The sequence below is a fragment of the Pinus tabuliformis genome, chromosome J (assembly GCF_031772625.1).
Source record: "Pinus tabuliformis cultivar Carrire ecotype Pingquan chromosome J, CPIR1, whole genome shotgun sequence".
NCBI lineage: Eukaryota > Viridiplantae > Streptophyta > Pinopsida > Pinales > Pinaceae > Pinus > Pinus tabuliformis.
The window spans coordinates 107,008,679-107,025,395 of record NC_142295.1 but is presented as its reverse complement, the minus strand read 5'-3'; the positions used below and the strand labels follow the sequence as shown (position 1 = coordinate 107,025,395).

The 16,717-nt window shown below is 40.3% G+C and overlaps 1 protein-coding gene across 4 annotated transcripts in view; it reads right to left on the bottom strand.

Annotated features, from left to right (window-relative positions):
• Window positions 1-16,717, bottom strand: part of LOC149225757 (alpha-mannosidase-like) — a 535,348-nt gene that overhangs the window by 256,516 nt on the left and 262,115 nt on the right. For 3 of the 4 annotated variants that reach the window (XR_016247700.1, XM_089377305.1, XM_089377303.1), the window contains exons 23-24: window positions 348-460; window positions 170-260 (exon numbers count right to left, since the gene is read on the bottom strand). The exons of the other annotated variant lie outside the window; for it this stretch is intronic. Coding sequence is in view for 2 of the 3 variants with exons in the window: in XM_089377305.1 (XP_089233431.1) it covers window positions 170-260; window positions 348-460 (204 nt within the window). In the remaining variant the exon portion in view is untranslated. The remainder of the gene's footprint in view (window positions 1-169; window positions 261-347; window positions 461-16,717) is intronic. 4 annotated transcript variants of the gene reach the window in all.

Genomic DNA, 16,717 nt, shown 5'->3' with positions numbered 1-16,717 from the left:
CTCATAGGGCCATGTCCAATTCAAGCCCTACCGTCATCCATAACCATTACTAATGAACCTCAAATCATCTTGCAGTGTCTAAACAAAGATGCCACTATGAACTGATCAGATTTACTGCAAAATATAAGAATAGGACTTTGGAGATTATTGATGCAAATGCCAAACTTACAGTTAAACCTTCACAGGAATTTGTTCCATTTATACAAACAGTTTCATTAAGGGCCTCGCCAACACCCCTACCATCATCATGGAGCAGTCGCCTGAACATATGTGATTCAATTTTAATAAAAGAGAAGTTAAAAGATAGCCAATTAAAAAAGATAATCTGCATAAGTATCGTTTCATACCTATGAAGCATCAACTCTAGCTCTCCATCAAAAATGCTTGAACCCCCAAGAGGACGATCAACAAGTAAAGAAAATTCTGTCTTGTTGTCTTTCAAATAGATACCCAGATTCAGCTGTGCATTTAACCAATGACCAAGAAAAATTGATTAACTGCAGAGTAATGAACTTAAAAAAAGTTCTGATACTTTAAATGGACGCTCAATTACCTGAGTAGATATGTATTTTGCAATGGTGAAAGCTTTAACAACAACGTGGGGAAGAATAAACAATAAGATCTTTAGAATTTGCAACTTTAAAATATACTGGAAAGTGGTTGTATGAATGATGAAAGAATGGAATCATAGAGGAAAGAAGTTATATCGATACCCATGGTTGATAAAAAGTTATCAATGAGATTTTGAAAATCAAAATATAGAAGCACATCAAACAAAGTGTCTATGCATATAGAAGCTAATAACTATATCTCATAGGAAAAAAGGACTCATTTGAGATAGGATACAATGAACAGGATCAATGAGCAGATGAAGACATCCAGAAATTGGAGGCCTTTCATATGCAAGAAAAAATAACAACTCATAAAAACATTAAATATATACAATAGAAGATGTAAGTGTATTGTCAAGACATCAACATATACAATCCCTTTTGAACACAATGATTAATCATTAGACCACAAAACTGTAACATCCCTGGTGAAAATTCCATGTAAAATATATAAAACCACGGTTGATGGGACACGTATTCCAAGCTGAATGGTGGGCAAACATCCTAGTGGGTGTTCATTTGGTTGTTTATGGCTAAGGAAATTGGCAAAGGCAATGGCTAAGGCTTTGGAAAGGCAGAATGACATTTTTGGCACATTTATTTATGAAAATAATGGAAATTAGGAGAAAAGGGAGGTGAAAGGTTACAGATTGCATGTGAGGAGAAAAATGAAGAAAATAGAGGTCTCATTCATAAAAAAAGCTTCTACGGATGAGTTGGTAACCTTTTGATCAATTTAGCTTTGAAGCTCTCTCATTATTCTCTCTCTCTCTCTCATACTCTTGGACACTTAGAGTTTCTTGGAGCACTTTGGCATTGGAGCAAGAAGGACAAAGAAAGCAAGAGGAAGCAAAGATCAAGCAGGGAAAGGCAAGATCAAGCAGCTACAACAGGCTTCATTGCAGGTATCGACTTGCATGTGTATTTTCCTTGCTAGATTTGGCATGCATGGGATTGCATGTGTTTCTTTTCTACCATGGCATGGGTTTTGTCAGGTGTGACAGTTTTTTCAGCCTAGCCTTGCCATTTTCTGATAGCTTTGATGAGATGGGTTCTCTCTCATACGGTTTATGTGGGATGGCCAGATTGGATTCGAAGCTGAGTGGGGTGGATCTCCAAATTGACAAACACATGGTCTGAGTGGTCCCTGAACTGGACTGAGGATCATGAAGCCACTGGCCTAGTAACCCCTGAATCGGACTATGGGTTGCGGTAAAGCCAGATTGTGTGCCTCGGTGGGCCTAGGAATCCTTGTCGGTGAATGGCAGGATATATGGTAAAGCCAAGAGGTGGATTTTCTCTCTGTTGGGCCTAGTGGTCTCAAGATGGGATGCACGCTAAAGCCTGGAGAGTATGTCTCGGTGTAGGGCCTAGTGATCCTTGAATCGGACTGTGGATGCACGGTAAAGCATGAGAGACTAGGAGGCACTCAAATTCCTCACAATGTAGGCGGGGAACTCTGGCGGCATCCATGTTGATTGGTGTTTTGATGTGTTCTATGAGTCCCGCATTCATGATTGGAATATGGCACAGGGGTGATTCGCTGAAGAGAGACTTGGCTCAGCCAATCTATGGTCGGGTGGAACGTGGTAATCCCATCTCCGATTGGTTCATTGCATTCATTAATGAGAAATTCATTCCCTTGATTTTCATGTGTAAATGTATTGATGTATATATGGATTTTGATGACTGATAAGTTTATGGTATTTTTGTTCTTATTATGTTGGTTATACGTATATTTTATGACAACAACTATGTATGGCTCTCAGCATGTTTTTACTTGTATATGAATGGATAATGTGTTTATGACCTAATAGATGATAATGCAACAAATGAGATGAGGGAACAATGGTTCATAACAATTATCAGATAAGTATGAGATCCTACACTTAATTCTGTTGTTTACACATGTAGGTTACATGTTGATGATGTGCTTGATGAAATGTTTGTCATGGCTATTAGGGGTCTGGTTATGGTCTTGTTCAGCGTATTGTTTTTGCATCATTGTTTCCCTGTATTTTTATTGATTCTAAGCTATCATTCCATTCTAGGCAATGGCCTAGGCTCTAGGCCTGAAAAAGTGGCTTATATCCTAGGGTTGCTAGCACAGAACTGAAACTTTGGTGTCTGGTCATTGGCAGGCAAGCTTGTGAGAGCAACTTTGGGTTTCTGCTCGCTCCCTTGCCCATAGCATGAGAGCGACTATGGCCTAAGAGATCATGAACAACAGTGGAACCCAAGGACAGACTATCTGAATGGCAGACTTGTCTCCTGAGGGTTTTGTTGATGATTTTGGATGACTGTGTGTGATGTTCCGTCGATTCCACTTCCTTAAGGTCACATAGGAGGTTGAATCTGATCATAGTAGCCCAGTTTGCATGGTTACTTGGGTGGATGTTGGAGGAGGGTGTTACAAGATGTAGGAGGAGGGATGTAAGTGTATTGTCAAGACATCAACACATACAATCCCTTTTGAACACAATGATTAGACCTCAAAATTGATCCACAGGTTGAAAGTGGCTAAATTGATCCAGGTTTTGTGAAAGCCCTAGTCAAAGGGCTCACCAAACATGTATCCTGTTTACAGCATGGATACATTTATGGCAGTTTATTTGAGTAGGGGTTTTCATCATGCAATCAAAGCTGAAAGTTAATATGTGATTTCCACTACGGCATGTCCTCTATCAGTAGAAGTTGTTTATTTAGAACTCATAATTTTGTGCACAACAATATGTCTAAAAATCATCTTGAAGGGTTGATTTATGCTACAAGATGGGTTGTTTCACAATATCAAGCAATCTCTAGTTGTATATAGAAAATTGTTAAAGTTAGGGAAGAATGAAGACCATGTATCTTTGTCACCAGACTCAGAATCAGCAAAAACTTGGGGAGGCAGAAGAGCAAAAAAATTGAATAAGATCAGATATAAATCGGGAAAAACTCAGCAAGTACAAAAATATAATGATATACACAAGTATCAGTAGGTGCTCTATATCGGTTACTTTGTCGTCCTTTAGGTCTGTTTGCCACTTGTAGTCACTCTAGCAGAGAGAAATTTGCTCAAACAAATTGAAAGAATGAGAAAAAAACACTATTTAAAAGAGTATTTATCTGTTTCCCAAGTACGAACAAGTTCAAATTGTGAGTTCAACACAGGGATCATGAGCTTCCTCACATTGACCAAGTAAAACTCAGTAAACTAGATTTTGACTCACCTGATCCACAAATAATCTTCCGGGGCCCTATCTCAGTCAAACTTATGATCCTTGTGACACTGCTATAAGTAATAGAAGTATCGGGTGATCTAGTGTTCAAACCCTATATGATGAAGAGTATTAGACATCTTGGAATAACCTCAGTAAAGACATAGGCCACCTAGAATGGGGAAAATGGCATGGATTTCAACGCTACTGTTGTGTGTCAAAGCACTGGCTATCACTTGGCTAGCAGCAGGGCATGGACAAAGGAAATGTCTCTTTCAAATGTTAAGGAAATAGCACACAAACACATATTTGTGTGTAGCTTTCCTCTTATGATGGATTTGTTACCTACCAAAATGGTTAACCCCATAGGAGAAAACTTTTCTCCTACATTTGATAGTCCGCATGACAGACAACCAACCCGCAGCCACTATTTGAGAATGATATGCCATGTGTCTCTGCCATTTGCATCGGCCACATGCCTCTCCCCATCCAGCATTACCACTTGGATGAAGGTGGGCTGCTATTCAAAAGGTACTTTGATCATTTTGCAATCAAATGCTTATACTTATTTTTTTTTGGCATTTAGTATGGATAAAGGGGTGATCTGGAAGATTGACGGATCTTGACTGTAAACCTGTGCTTTCACCTTACGAGGGGGGTTTAATCTTTAGCCCTAGTCCAGTCAGACCTCCCTTGAGGCCTTAGGGTTATAAGAGGGGCAGTACTTGGAAAACCATTATTAAGGTAGCGCGTTCATTATCCCCTATACCATACTTGACACTTTCCATCACACATTACAAGCCCCATATATGTAAAATCCCCTTCTCGTATTTCATCAAAATCCTCTGTATTTTCTGAGTTAGTGGAATTTTCTTCAGGCAGGAGTTTTGTCAAACATTTCATATGCAAGCTGCTGTAAGTGTAAGTTCATTCGATTTGGGTTTGAATTTGCAGGTACAGTGGCATAAATAAAGTTCCAGAGTTTAAACCCAGAATTTAATCAACAGCTGAAATAACACTCTCTATTATGCATAACATAAAACCACTGAAATTTCTTAAGGGGGCCCATTTAAGATACATTCCAGTAGTGTGTACAAATCAGAAATAATGCCCAACGTATATATATATATATATATATATATATATTCTCTCTAACTTCTTCAATTATAAAATAATATATTTATAACCCAGAATAGAAATGGGACCTAGAACCTTTCAAGCTCTGTTCAAAAATGATAAGCTCTTAGTGACAGTCTCTTTCAAGTTACAGGCAGTCATACAATGCAGAGAAATCGTGGGTTTTCCTGGGAAATATAAACGCACAGACACATACTATATTAATCCTTTTTCATGGGCTAGTTTAGCCTCTAATTTTTGTCTTTCCCAGCACGCGTCCTGTTAGCGCTTGAAATTTCACCTCAGGCTGAGAAAGGAAAACTCCAAGGCAACATCAAACCACTTAGCCTCGTAGCTAGCCCTACGGGGCAGGAGAGGGCTCTCTCAGGTATATCTCGGCAAAGATCTTCAAAGGGTGGAGATAACCAATAAAGAACACTGATTTTAGGCTAGTAAACTGATAAAAGGTTTGATTTGAGATTTTTAGGATTTTGGTGGAAAATCGGGGAAAGGCAATTTTGGGTGCGGGGATTGGGCACAGTTTTTGCAGGGGGTTCTTTGGGGCAAGGTAGGAGACTGTATTGATGCCTTTGAAAGAGTCAGATGGGCAAGAATGACTGGTGAGGAGCTAAGGAGAGCAAGTAAACACCTTGAGTTCTCCTTAAACAGATGAAAACATTGATATTAAGCAAACTTAAAAGCAGAGCATGGCAATCATGAATTCTACTTTAACACTTCATTTGCCTAATTTGCAGAAGGAAAAGTAAGAAGATGATTCACATAACAAACTTACAAGTACAAAGAGAAACACACCATCAATACATGTAACCACAGGAATCCCAAAAAAGACTGCAAAACCCTGGTCTTTCTTCCTTTGCCAAAATTGCAGAGATACAATGAGTAATACAATAGAAGCTTTCTCCCTCAAGAGTCCAACCATGAAAATGACCAAGAAAGTACATAATATAGGCAATCTAACATCTTTCATTGCCTCTAGGGGTCGAGCTCACTATCCTAGGAGCTGTTTCAACCAATTCTAAACTGAGCACTGAAAACTAGGCAATCAAAACAACTTGCCTCTATAAGCTAGGAAACCCATTCATTCATTAAATTTTTGCCTATCTCATGAATGAATCTTCTAGAAGAGATAAATGAGTGTCAAAATATCATAAAATTACATCATTTACAACAAGGAGGATCAAAATCCACTCCAAAAAGTCAAATCCAGTCAAAACTGCGTTTTGCTGAGCTGTAGGTGCATTTCTGTGAAAATTGCCCAACGCGTAGCGCCCTGATTCTGAACGCGTAGCGCGCCTTTGGAGCAACTTTTGAGGCACTTCCAAGTGTCCAAATGAGGCAAAAGTGGGCTTGTTGGAAAGGTCTGGATGTCTACTTTCCAACCCAAGTGGAATTTCTGAATTTGGTGTCCATTTGCCCCTCCAAAATTGCAATCTCCCAAGACTGCTTCCTGTGTGTCAAAAAAGTGGCAGAAAGTCATTTTTTGCTTGTTTTTTGACCTTCTGGAGGCTCAAAACTTGGTGAAATTTCTTGGCAATTGCTAAGCAAGTATATTTTTGCATGAAAAATCCAAAAATGTTGATTTTTCTTGAAATGGAGTTGCCCATCTTAAGGGTCGCGCGCGGCGCGCTACGCGTTAGTGAAGAAAACCTGTTTTTAGCCCAAAAAATTCACAAGTGACCAAAAATGCTCAAAATTTTCTGAAATTTGTGCTGGAGTTGAGTCATTTAGCATCATGCTCCTTCAAGGAAGCCTCAGCCAAGATGTGGAGGGGATCGGGCCTTTTTCTTCGTTTTAGTGCTTTGGCCAACCGTCCTTGGAGCACCTTCATTCTCGCCTTGCATACGTGCATTCGGGCCCAATAGTGGTTCTTCATGTTCCGGAGCAGGTCCTTATCTTTGTTGGCCTTGGCCAGCAACCTCTCCAAATGAGCATTGACCCGGAGAAGCATAGCCTCTCGCTCAACGGGTACCAAATCACCGGGTCTCTTGCGAGCCAAGTTGCGGTCTTCATGGATCCTCCGCAACTCATCAAGAGTGTGCTCATCTTCTAATTGCTTGTTGCGCTGCTCCAAATATGTAATCGTCCATTGTGCCATCTCTAATTTTTCTTGCAACAAGCAATTTTCAGCCTCCTTTTGCTGAATGATCTCGTGAAGCTCCGTGCTAGGAGAACGGGTGTCAAGATCAATGATGTCGATATCTGGATCACCTGACAATCCCTCCTCAATCATGGGCTGCTTGCCCCTCTCTGATACCTGTGCTGCTGTCGGAAGCGAGGCCCCTTCCACCTGATGTGGAGATAACACTCGCGGTGCTGATGAAGATGGCGAGACCCCTTCCACCTGGTGTGGAGAAAATACTCGCCGAGCTGATGCAAATAAGGCCCTGTGGCCTCTCTGATATGTGACCAATGGAGGGGAGCTGACATGTCTGGGCTCAGGGATGTCATACTGCTGTGATGGTCCTCCCTCCTCATGAACAACCTCAGGGGGTGGTGGTGCTGTGAAGAAATCTCGAGAGATGAAATCCTCCCATGGGATACCCTGCTGGGCCAACTGATGTATGACCACAAGCTTGATCAAACCATAATGATAGATGCTCCTGTGTTGTTGTGCTGGGCTCTTTCTCTGCATCAAGGGCACCATCCTCTCAATATTCTGGCACATGAAAAATGGTATGTTCATCATCCGTACCCGTGTGAAATGCATCAACAAGCGGATATGGTACGAATACAAACGTGAAAATCTGCCCTCACAGGTGAAATAGCGAATGATGAGCCTCATCAAGGGAGCATACTCATCCCTCAAAAATCTGAAAGGAAATACACCATTCATGTGCCTCATGTACACAGATTTAATGTAGGGCTCATACTGAAATCTGTCCAACAGTTTGCGCTTGTTCCACTCTTCTCCAACATTGGGTATCCCTGTTGCTTGAGCAACAATCTCAGGTGACAATGTAAAATCCACCCCTGCAAGATTCACATGCCCGTTGTGCAAATGCAAAACAAATAAGCGGACCAATTCCCTGTGGTGCTAAATTTGGGAAATTCTCTCACAATATTCATAGCATGATTGATGACGGAAACATGTGACTGCAAGTGGACAAGCTTGCAAATAGGCCAAAGAGGTGGGCTCCTCTCTCACATGCTGACCACCTTTACCACCCCTGTGAGGCCTCCTTGGCACCTCAACCTCTGGTGTTGACTCACGGTAATCACTTTGCTCATAGTTGGTTTCGGTTTCTGACATGGTTTCAAGAGCAAAGTGGCTGAAATGTACTGCTACTTCTGCTCAAAAACCTGTTGTTTTAACTGTTGAAATGCTGCTTCAAGGGGACAAATAACACAAGGGAGATGTTAGGGAAGGGAGACTTTTGAGGGAACTGAGGGAAAATATAAGTAAAAGGGGATTTAGGGAAGGAATCATGACATATACAACATCATACAATTATAATTTGCAGGGGTTTTATGGGAAGTAGGTTTTAGGGTTATGTTATTGAATTTTAGGGATAGGGGTAGGGTTTTAGGGCTTTTGGTATTTTTGTTAGGGAGATTAGGTGAAAATGACAAGGGAGATGGTAATGGGATGTGGGGAAAAAATGGGGGTGAAAAGGGATGACCTTGAGCAACAAAAGCAAAACTCTAGCCTTACTTGCACTTTGACATTTGTAAGCAAAATACACATGAACTTCTCATTTCAAAATGATGACATTTAAATGCTCATTCAAGCTTTAGCAAGCAATATACTTTGATGTTTGGAGGCCTACCTGCAACCTTGAAGAGATTTGGGGTCGATTTGAGGTTTGAAGGCAATTTTTCTGTGTCTAACCCCAACGCGTAGCGCGCGGGTCCTGACGCGTAGCACGCGCCCAACGCGTAGCGCGCGGGTCCTGACGCGTAGCGCGCGCCCAACGTGTAGCGCCCGTGTCTTTTTCCCACTACGATGACTGCCCCGATGCGTAGCGCCTGCCCAACGCGTAGCGCGCAGGTCCTGATGGATAATAGAGCCATCGCTGGGCCAAGGAGGGACAGCGCAGCAACTGGAGGAGATTGATGCAGAGGGGCAGTGCGAAAACTGGAGGAGGTTGACACAAAAGTGTTGGGGGATAAGTAGAGATCAATGTCAGGAATCACTGTGAGAGATTGGCAAGAGAAATCTCAATTTCTCAGCAACAGAAGCAGAAGCAGCCCAGGTTGACACAGCCAGAGGGAGTCTCCACGCAGAAGTCATGCAGTGGCTGCGTAGACTCACGCAGAGACTGCGCAGTGGGTCATCCAAGAGTTGGGGACAGGATAAAATCTCCAAAATCAATGTGAGAGAATTCTCATTCATCTTCTCTGAGTGGATTGCCATTTTCTCTGGGGCATCCAAATTGTATTCAAATATTTACTGCCAATAATAGAAACCCTCATATATGTTGCACCGATTTTCCCACATTGGGTTTTTCCGGGAATAATTGTCCAAAAACAAGAGTGCCAATGTGAGTGTTCATATGCTAATGTTTCTCTTGCCTTTTAATTTTCAGTTCTTAATTTGTTAAGTCTGCAGCTAAATTTATTTTGATATTTACTGAAGCATTGGTGAATAACTTATTATAAATAAGTAGGAGAAAAAAATCAATTACTACAGCAAATTTACACATGGTATCAGAGCAAGGTCCAGGCAAGATGGAAGCAAAGAAAAAGAGAATGGAGAACAGTAGTGATTAGAATATTTCCAAATTAGCTTCCAGGTTGGAAGAGGAATTTGCTTGCTTATCGAGTTTTGCATCAACTGAGGATAGGTACATTGATAGCGAGGCTTTAGCTCATATGACTAGAGAACGAGAATATTTCTCGAGCTATCAATAGGAACAGACAAACTTCCAAATCACAATGGGTAACAGGACGAAAATCACCCTAGTAGGAAAGGGAACCGTTACATTCCAGACAGCAGCAGGAGATAGTCTTCGGGCCACGAACGTACTGCATGTGCTAGGTATGGGAATGAATTTGATTTCTGTATCTCAATTACAAGATAAGTGATATGATGTATACTTCATTAGTAATAGAGTATATGTCAAGCATCTTAAGCAGAAAAAGATGGGCCTAGATTGGAACTCGAAGCAACAGATTATACAAGTTGCAACTTGAGTCTCCTATGGCACTGATAAGCAGTAATGTTAGTGGAGAAAAAGAATTAAATGAGCTGTGGCATAGAAAGATGGGACAATTACATCATGGGGCGTTAAGGATGGTCAAGGAAACCATTACGAGGGTTCCAGTGCTTACTACCAAGCATGATGATACATGCAAAGGTTGCGTGCTAGGCAAGCACGCCAAAGAAGCTTATTTCAGAAGCAACAATAGAGCTAAGAGTGTATTAGGCTTAATACACTCAAACATCTGCAGTTCAATGTCTACAAGAGCCATCAGGTGGTGCTAAGTATTTTGTCACCTTCATAGATGACCATTCCAGGAAAACTTGGATTTATTTTTTGAGAACCAAGGATGAGGTCTTTGATCGGTTTAAGGAGTTCAAGGCTCTAGTGGAAAACCTGACAGGAAGGAAGATCAAGATATTGCACTCAAACAATGGCAGAGAGTACACGGATAAGGACTTCACAAATTTCTGTGCAAGAGAAGGGATCCGAAGAGAATGGACAACACCTTATAATCCAGAGCATAATGGAGTCGCAGAAAGGAAGAATAGAACTATTGTTGGAGCAACAAAGGCGATGTTATATGATCAAAATCTACCCAAGTTTTTATGGGTAGAAGCATGCAGCACGACTATATACATTCAAAAAAGGACTCCTCACAGGGCTTTAGGAAAGAAGACGCTAGAGGGTGTTTTCACGAAAAAGAAGCCAGAAGTAAGTTACCTCATGATATTCGGAAGTGTGGCTTATTGCCATATTCCAAAAGAGAAGCGGACCAAGTTAGAGCAGACTGCCGATGTTGGGTATCTCGCGGGTTATAGCGAGACTTCAAAGGCGTATTGAATCTAGATTCCGAGTAGCAGAAAGACTGTAGTAAGGTGGGATGCAAAGTTCATGGAAGATGGAGCTTTTAGGAAATCTCGAGAGATGTCGTTTGAAGAACAGGATGAGGATGCTCCTCTGGTCCAGTAATAGGGATCAAATCTGGGAAGAAGACATGTATCTAGTTTAAGCACGGTAACGAGTACTAGCATCTCCTCAAGAGAACAGGAGTCAGGAGTGTCATAGCAGGTACAACAACAAGAAGAGGAACGGATGGAACCTCCCACCACCAGTGGAAGAACTCACCGAGAAGTACGACAGACTCTGAGAAAAGGCAACGTAGACAACCTGATAGGTACCAAGCATTGGCAACTCAGGTTGAAGAACCTTCTAGTTTTCGAGAAGTTGCACAACACCAAGTATGGGTGGATGCCATGGTAGAAGAGTACAGTTCCATAATGACAAATGATGTCTAGGAAATTGGACCAAGACCAGAGAACAGATCAGTTGTGGGTTCGAGATGGATCTACAAGATCAAGTATGCTGTAGATGGCAACATAGACAAGTACAAGGCTAGGTTCGTCGCAAAAGGATATGCTCAAAAAAAAAGGAATAGACTATTAGGAAACCTTTGCCCCAGTAGCTCGATATACCTCTATCAAATCCATTATATCCCTTGCAGCACAGATGGGATGGCAGATTCACCAAATGGATGTCAAGACAGCGTTCTTGAATGGGGTGATAGCAGAAGAGGTATATATCGAACAGCCAGAAGGTTTCGAAACAAATGAAAAGAGAACTCATGTGTGTAGGCTGAAGAAAGCCTTTTATGGGCCGAAACAAGCACCCAGAGCTTGGTAAGGTCGAATTGACAGCTACTTACAGTAGTTGGGATTCATCAAGAGCGATTTCAATCCCAATCTTTATTATCTGTTGGTAGAAGGTGAGCCGTTAATTCTGGTATTATATGTGGATGATCTAATTTTGATAGGATCATCTAGAGTCATAGAGGATTTCAAGAAGAACTTGGAAACAGAGTTTGATATGAAGGATTTGGGGCTAATGCACTACTTTCTGGGATTGGAAGTTTGGCATCAGGATGGTGAGATCTTCCTTGGCCAAAGTGGATATGCATCAGAAATTCTGAAAAGATTCAGGATGCAGGATTGTAGACCTATGGCTACGCCTATGATTACCAATTGGAAGAAAATAGATGCTTCTAGAGACAAGGGAGTGAACCCCACCTTATGCAGACAGCTCATTGGGTCGCTTATGTATCTGGTCAACACCAGGGCAGACATATGTTATGCTCTCAACACCCTTAGTCAGTTCATGGTGGAACCAAAAAGGGCGCACTGGGCAGCAGCAAAGCACATTCTCAGGTATGTGCGGGGAGCAATCAAATTTGGATTAAGATGCACCAAGGGCAATGATATCGAATTGAGTGGATTCACTAATGCAGATTCGGCAGGAAGTTCAGTGGACAGGAAAAGTACCACTGGGTATTGCTTCGGTATTGGATCTGGGATGACCTCCTGGTGCAATAAGAAGCAGAAGTCTGTAGCATTGAGCTCTACTGAAGCTGAGTATATGGTAGCTAGCAAAGCAACATGTGAAGCTATATGGCTAGGGAAACTGCTTGTAAATCTATTCAAGAAAGGATGGAAGCGACAAAGATCTTTTGTGATAATCATAGTTGTATCAAGCTCTCTGAAAATCCAGTGTTTCACGATCACTCCAAACACATCGATATTTGGTGTCACTTCATCAGAGACTGTGTTCAGCGTGGGGCGGTACAGTTGGAGTTTACTCACACATGAAATCAGGTAGCAAATGTACTCACCAAGGTTCTAGGAAGAACAAAGTTTGCTCAATTTTGGGAACATATGGGTATGTTGGAAAATCCCTTCCAATAATGTCATGCAGCATTTGAGAGGGAGTTGTAGTACAGATGTAGCAGTACAGCAGCAGCAACAGCACAGTGATTGGTGGCAGCAACAGTGCGGAAAGGAGTTGCTTCAGAGACAAAGCAGCATGCAGTTGGACATTGTTGCTAGAGCACTTTCCTCACTAAGAGGGAGTGTTAGTTTTTGGTAGCATCGGAAGTGCTCTAACCTTGAAAATTGGTGAAGAGGCTAAGGCACATGAGTTCTAAATAATCCAGAAACCGTTTCGCGAAATTCCACCTGAATTGTATTTTATTAAAATAATTAATATTTTTAATGGGGTTCCTAAGTCTAAACTTAGGAAAATTAAAATATTAATGGGTATTAATCAAAATATGGGTGAGAATGATCTAGAAGGCGGATCAAGTCAAGTTTTAATCTTAGTCGTTGATTAGAGACTTAATCTCGGCCGTTGAAATCTCAACGAGAAAAGTATAAGGAGGCTTGGGGTTCATTTAGAAATACACAGAGAGTTGATCAGTCAGTTCGATTTTCCTAGGGCAAGGTTTGCTAAGGAATTCAAACTAGTGATCAAGCAGTGAGGATCAGAGGCAGTACTGGAAGGAAGTGATTTCCAGTTCCAGTGAATATACACCAGAGAAGACAAGGAAGGATAATAGAGCCAGCGTTGGGCCAAGGAGGGACAGCGCAGCAGCTGGAGGAGATTGACGCAGAGGGACAGCACAGAAACTGGAGGAGGTTGACGCAAAAGTGTTGGGGGATAAGCAGAGATCAGTGCCAAGAATCACTGTGAGTGATTGGCGGGAGAAATCTCAATTTCTCAGCAGCAGAAGCAAAAGCAACCCAAGTTGACGCAGTGAGAGGGAGTCTCCACACAGAAGTCATGATGTGGCTGCGTAGGCTCACGCAGAGACTGCGTTGTGGGTCATCCAGGAGTTGTGGACATGATAAAATCTCCAGAATCAGTGTGAGAGAATTCTCAGTCATCTTCTCTGAGTCGATTGTCATTTTCTTTGGGGCATCCAGATTGTATTCAGATATTTACTGGCAATAATAGAAACCCTCATATCTGTTGCACCGGTTTTCCCACATTGGGTTTTTCCAGGGACAATTGTCCAAAAACAAGTGTGTCAATGTGATTGTTCATATGTTGATGTTTCTCTTGCCTTTTAATTTTCAGTTCTTAATTTGTGAAGTCTACAGCTGAATTTATTTTGATATTCACTGAAGCATTGGTGAATAACTTATTGTAAATAAGTAGGAGAAATAAATCAATTACTACAGCACATTTTCACACTGTTGAGGGAGGACTTTGTGGACAAGTGAAGTAAGTCTAACTTGGCATCTTTGTGGTTGTCTTGTGATAGCCTCATGCTAGTTAGTGTGACCACAAGCTTGACTTTGATGTATCTCTTGTTGAATTAAATATTTCTCTAAGAAGGAGGTTGTTGGGTTTTTGCCCCGATAGGGTTTTCCTAGGGAAAAATCTTATGTTCTTTGTTTGGTTGTCTCTTCATGATCCTACTGTCATAAATTCTATAATGTTGATGTCTTTTGTGTAATTGCTTAATGATGGAATTATAGATAAGATTGTGAAAAAGAACTAAATCATTGGAAGTAATTATTAGTATAGAAGACATTATGAAAAATCAACAGGAATAAGCATGTGTATTTACTATTGGTACAAAAGAAGAGAATGTGGAATGAAATGGTGTAGAAGGAAGCTAAGTATACATGTGCAAGATACAAATCGAATAGTCAAATATGGACCTGGAGAGGTTAGCATGATGCCAAAGAGTCAAATTGGTAAATGAGTTGAGCCATGATTGGCTTGACCCAAAACGATTTGTTGATATTTTGCAGCATCAAGAGGTATTCCTACATGACAAGAGGCCTCCTAAGTCGGCTCAAGAAAATTATGAAAATAAAAATAAAAATTTAGTTTCTTGGGGGGCTTTATGTAGACTCAAAATGGACAAATCAGATCCACCATGAAAGGGTGTGTCCCTTGGTCAGATTCTTTATTGTTTGACCAAGCTTTGATAGAGTCAATAGAGTTGTTATTTGACTGAGTTTGACTTACTATTGACCGAGATATCTAGTTGAGTTTGACCACAGAAGATGTCGAGGTTGACCGCAGAAAAGAACGAGTTGACTGTGGGTTTGACCACAGAAGGTTGATCGTAGGTCTGAGTTTGACCACATAAGTCAACTACAAGTCCGAGTTGACTACAAGTGCTAAGTTGACCAGACCAAAAACTTGACCATATTTGACTTATTAGGTGGTTTAACCAATGTTGACCAACTGGAATTTGATCAAGTTTAACTGGTATTTAGACTTGGATTTTGGCATAGATTTCTAGACAATTCATCGAATTGTAAACCTTGCTAAAGAATAATTTCTCCTAAAAGAAAAGTTGTTGGGTTTTCTCCCAGGTTTAGGTTTCCCATGGTAAATTTGTTGTCTCTATTGTGCATGGTTGTCTTTTTATGATCTTACTATTTTCACTACATTACTGTTAAGATTTTTTGTGTATCATTTCTCAATGATATCAATCGCATGAGATAAACTGGTTGAAGGTCATAATTATCAAATCAGAAAATTGGCTTCTATTGTTCATCTTGTAGAAAATTCAACATGGTTTCAGAGCTTTATTGAAAGAGAAATCATTGAAGTCATCCCTAGAGGCATGTGTTTAGCAACTTAATTGGTTTTTGCGTCTCTTGCCAAAAATGGAACCAAGTCTTAGAGTTGAAGATAGGTTGGATGGTTCCATCAATTTCAAACCTTGGAATACCTATATATTCCTTATCCTGGAAGAGAATGAACTTCAGGATCATGTGGAGAAAGTCATCCAGAGCCAGATGGAGTTGAGGAGAAAGCCAAGTAATAGAAGAATGAAGCCAAGGCAAAGAGAATTTGACAGATTCTATAAAAGGCCACTTGATCTCTCATGTCACTAGATTAAACACTACCAAGGCAGTATATGATGCTCTAGTAAAATTGTATCCAAGCAACAATTCCAACAAGAAGTTAGCCTTGAAAAATCATCTGCATAATGTTACAATGAGTAGATCATATTTTGTTGTCTCGTATCTTATGAAAGTCTCCCAGATCAGAGATAAGCTTATAACCATTGGAGACACCATTGATGATACAAAGCTTGTTACAATTACTCTCAATGGATTCCCTCCCTCATGGAAGCCATTTATTCAAGGAATTTGTGCATGATCAAACCTACCCACATTTGATAATCTATGGAATAGTTGTGTCCAAGAGGAAGCCAGATTATTGTCGAGGAATAACTCACAATACAACAGAATGAAGAAACTCAAGCCCTTGCAACTCATACTAGAAAAGGAAAGGGTAGTAGGAACTTTGGAAAAATTGACAAGAAGAATGCATTGTTAGATAATCTTAAGCAACCAGTGTGGTTCATCGTCAGGACAAGTTGAAGACTAATCTGGTTAAGCTGGTTTAAATATAGTATGCAGAGATTCCAACGGCTATAATGCCAACGGCTAATTTTGACCAAAGGTCTTAGTCAAACCACAATTATATTATTAATATTCTTAAAAACCGCTACAACATATAATTTATTTATAATAGTTTATATATTAAGGGAGTTCCTTTGTTATTTTTGAGTATATAACAATGTTATTTTGTATAAAATCATCTATATAATTGATAATTCCAATATTATTAAATTTAAATTTTTAATAATTAGTTACAATAGGTAAATACATAATTAAAAAATATGTTTATTACTAATAGAATATAGTTAAATTGTGTATTAATTCATTATTAATTGTTTAAAGCTAAGGTCCAAAGGTAACCCTTCTCATATTATTTTAATTAATTATATCAATTTGGCCCAAAAATAATCTATGTTTAT